This window comes from Phodopus roborovskii, unplaced genomic scaffold, assembly GCF_943737965.1.
Source record: "Phodopus roborovskii unplaced genomic scaffold, PHOROB, whole genome shotgun sequence".
NCBI classification, from domain to species: Eukaryota; Metazoa; Chordata; class Mammalia; order Rodentia; family Cricetidae; genus Phodopus; species Phodopus roborovskii.
The window spans coordinates 487,672-492,270 of NW_026125235.1; the positions used below are offsets into that span (position 1 = coordinate 487,672).

The 4,599-nt window shown below is 32.7% G+C and overlaps 1 protein-coding gene across 1 annotated transcript; it reads right to left on the reverse strand.

Moving 5' to 3' along the window:
* Positions 1 to 393: 393 nt before the first annotated feature.
* LOC127227438 (olfactory receptor 13G1) lies at positions 394 to 1,317 on the reverse strand. Its single transcript, XM_051191767.1, has one exon. The coding sequence runs from the start codon at positions 1,315 to 1,317 to the stop codon at positions 394 to 396; it is 924 nt and encodes a 307-aa protein (XP_051047724.1).
* Positions 1,318 to 4,599: the final 3,282 nt, after the last annotated feature.

Here is a 4,599-nt window from a genome sequence, read left to right on the forward strand (position 1 = left end):
ATCTAATAGAGTTTCAGATTCTCTAAGTACTTCAGATCATTTTCAACTTCAAATCTGAATACATGTTATATGGAAAGATAGTTGATTTTCATAGCTACCCAGATTAGTGAGAAAGTAAGTGATGTTTACTAGATGAAGCATATGAGTTAATTTGTCAAAGCATTTGGAATGGATCTTTTGATAGTACTTATATATTGTAATGTGGCTAATCTTGTTTTATATAAATGGTCTGCTGTATCATTTCTCCAAGGAGCTATGATGACTTTTTAAAATGAGAAGTTGATTTTAGATATTATAATTACATATGATGTAGCTATTTGAGAAAAAAAATATATCAATTTGAGATGTTATAGGAGGTGGATTTACATGAGATTGTATTCCTTTCTGAAACAATTAACCCTTCATAAATTCAAACACTTTCCTAATTCCTGCCTGCATCTCCTTGTTCCGGAAACTGTACACTACTGGGTTCAGTGTGGGAGTTACTAGAGTATAAAGTGCAGCCACCACTTTGTCCCTTTCAAAGGTGTAGCTGGATGCAGGTCGGATGTAGGTATAGATTACAGGGGAATAGTAAAGGGACACCACCATAAGGTGGGATGAGCATGTAGAGAAGGCTTTCCTCTTGCCTTCAGTGGTACGGATGCGGAGAATAGCAGCAATGATAAAGCCATAGGAAATGCAGGTGAGGGTGAAGTCTCCCACAGCCAGGGTGATATCAGCAACATACACCATCACCTCATTGACTCTCACGGGACTGCAGGACAATGCTAGCAGTGGGGGTATTTCACAGAAGAAGTGATCAATGATATTTGGCCCACAGAAAGTCAACCTCAGAATGAGACCTGTGTGCACACAGGAATTAGTTACTGCAATACCCATGACAATGCTGAGCAGGATTGCACATGTATAGTGGTTCATAATAGTACTGTACCGAAGTGGGAAACAAATGGCAACATAGCGGTCATAGGCCATGGTGGTGAAAAGCACCATCTCAGCCCCCAGAGACCATGTAAAGAAGAAGAGCTGTGACATGCAGCCCCCATATGAGATCGAATTTTCTGATGTTAACATTGTTCCTAGCATCTTTGGTATGATGCTCGTTGTGCAGATGATGTCCACAATAGCTAGGGCCAGAAGGAGAGTGTACATAGGGGTGTGCAAGGTGGTGTTATAGATTATAGAAATGACAATTAGCAAATTACCAAAGAAAGCCACAAGGTAGGTAAAAAGGAAGATAATGAAAAGAATTCCATGAAGTTCAGACTTTTGAGTGAGTCCCAGAATCAAAAACTCTCTAACAATGCTGTTGTTCATTGTATATAAGTGCTTCATCTTCACATTTCTCCTAGTGTAGTGTGAACAATGGAGAATTAAAGGCACTGCTGTAAGTGAGACTTTGATGTTAAATACTGATGAAGCCCAGCTTTGAAGCGTAAGTTTCCCCTCTGGTGGGATGCTGATTTCCAGACAATCCACTTTACTATCCAGATTCCATTCTCTGATTTATGTTCTTTCATGGATAAGTCTAATATAATGAACGCAATAGTGGGAAAGAAAATATGAGAAATATGTGTTATCAAATGTTCTAATGTTACCAATTTTACTTGCAAGTTTTCGGGTTATAATTTTCAGTAACATGTTAAAACAATATCAAAATATAATAACAATATATATATGTATATATATATATAATTAAGTTGATTACATAATAGTGTTAAGATGACTTTCCTCAACAATATAAAAGAAGGGTATTTACGACAATAAAAGCCAATAGAGATAATTACAATCAGTATATTTCAAATGAAAATATTGGACACACTATTATCTTTTGTTTTGGAACATACTATTTTCATATTGTATATTTTTGAAATTCCTGATAGATTTCTTGCACTCCAAAGACTCAAATTTTTTTTTTATCAAGTGTCTGGTTTGGCATAGTTTTGTAGTTTGGTGAGTACACTGATAAAATTGTGTGAAATAATCTTTGTTGTAATGCAACTAATGAAATCACATTTAAATATAATTCCCACTATGGATCTATTTCTATACTGTATGTAAATTATGCACACAACCTCAAGTCCCCAGTTTTCTTGTATCAAAGTCTTAATAAATTAATATTATATGCTACTTTAATTGTAGCATTAATTCCCCTATTTGATTAAATAATTTAGTACTCTGATAGATACTTCTGCAACTGTTGAGAATGTAAGAAACAAATATAGTTTGTTGTCTAATCTACAGTGCACTTTAATCATCCTAAATACTAAAAAAAATGCAATAGAATCATATAAATTCAAATCCTTCTTCACAATAAAGGAAACAATTTCAAAGAATGGAAGAAAGTCTTTCATATCTACTTATCCTTCAGAAAATTAACATCCAGAATGTGTACATAACTTAAAAACTACACACTACACACAAAAATATAAAATAATTCAGCCAATAAATACATGAATAATTTAAACAGACAATTCTGAAAAGCAATACAGATGTATAATAAAAATATGAAAATAGACAATATCTTTAATTTGTAGGAAAGTGAAAAAAAATATACACTGAAGTTCTCAGTGAGACTGTCTATGTTCAACAAAATAAACACACAGAATAAAAGAGCTGAGAGTGTTTTTTTTTTTTTTACATTCTAATGTTCTAGGGGGTGCAAATTAGTGCTGTCACTGTGGAAATGAGGGTTAAATATTCTAGCATTTGATGCTATGCCTGAATAAATTACCAATGAACTCAAGTCAACAAAGAACAAATAAATTGTATATATATCAAGATATTACTCACAACTAGTATAATTAGCCTGGGTACCCCTCATTTAGAGGAAGAAAAGTGGCATATATGTGTACATATATATGTATAAATGTATGTATATAAATGTTCTGGGATTGTCTAGTCACCTAGATTACTCAGAGATCTGTATCAAATCTTCTTTGAATCTATAAGATAGAGGCTATTTTAAGCTAAGGATCTTACATATGAAAGAATATTCTCAAAGAGAATTTGATCCTCTAATTTAAATGTAAGCAAAACAACACCATAAAACAGCTTCAGCATATATCTTGAAAAGTATGCTTCAATAACTTAAATAAAATATTTATCTACATTACTAATTCATGAAATTATTACTGATTAATTTTCACTAACCATGTATGGTATATTTGGAAAGTGATGAGAATCTAAGATACAAAATACAATATTAAATTTTATGAAATCTTCTGAATTCACAAGGAGATTAGCCAGTGTACTCTTATTTTACTACATGCAAGTTAAGGGTTAAGACTGGAGCACCAGGACATTTATGTTTATTGTTTCTTCTATAACACTCAGTCTATTCCATAAGAGCCATGGCCATGCTTGGGTATGTGCTATTGCTTTGCACAGTACTTCACTTAAGGCTGAACTAGATCTTATCTTGTGGCTTCCTGAGAATATAGACTATCACTTAATGTAAAAAACCTCTGGTGTTTTTGTTGCTTGTTTATTTCATTGTTACTGTGTCATTATGGTTTTAAGGCAGAGATATCACTTTATGTATATACATGATTAAAAAGGCATCAATAGTTTATTTTTAATTCTGCAAGTGCTATTATTCTTGCTTGGATTTTGCTCTGTGCTTCTCCCTCAACCATGATATTCCTGAGCTATAATATACAAAGAAAATTGAGTTGCCTTTGTCTCCAGGAAAATAAATTTTTTTCTAGGATATAAGAGTCAAACCATTTGCCTTTGACTGTTTCCATTCTTGGACACTTAATTTGGAGATATAAATGTTGCTTTAGTGGATTTTCTACCAACCAAAATTTTGGGTAAAGATTAATTACATTCTTCTATAAGTATATATGGACACACATGAATATGTATGTTGCTTCATCTTTAACCTATAATCTCTTGTTTATTAATATTCGTTTAAAATTAAAATTTTATCTATTTTTATTAAATTAATTGTAGCACAATTAATAAAAGATCAAGATGCTGATATTGAGGTTCAAGCTTCAAGCTGAACATGAGAGAAACAAGTCAGCCAAGCCACAAGTTCTTACTTAACCTCTCCTTCAGTTCAGACCAAAAGAGTGATCCTCAAATTGCTCTCAACTTCACTGCTCCTCAAAGTCACTCAGACTGCTATTCTCTTCTCAGTGTGGCTAAAGACACCTGAGAATAGATACAGAAGACCCTACCCCTATGTTTAAAATGTCTCTAGTGCTGGGATTAAACGTGTGAGATCTGTTATTCTGATTCAATCTTGTGAGCCCTGGGCAGCCTTGAACTCAGACAGATCCATCTGTCTTTATCTCCTGTATCCTAGGATTAAAGGTATGTGCCTGTATTCTATGGCGAACTAGTGTAGCTGTTTTTATATTTTGATCTCCATTGGCTTTAATAAATCATAAGAAACATATCACCACAATTGTTAATGAAAATAAATATGTAATTACTTACAAAATTAATAATAATCATATAAATGTTGTAGAATATGTGAAATTAACATATGTTGGTGAAAATTCAATTGAATTAACTTGAGACTTTACACACTATTTTTCATGTAAAGATATTAAAATTCTATTTTAGCAACATTATTCTTAACTGTAA

Excerpts from the sequence above, each read along its gene's own strand:
- LOC127227438 (XM_051191767.1), bottom strand. The coding sequence starts at position 1,317 with ATGAACAACAGCATTGTTAGAGAGTTTTTGATTCTGGGACTCACTCAA.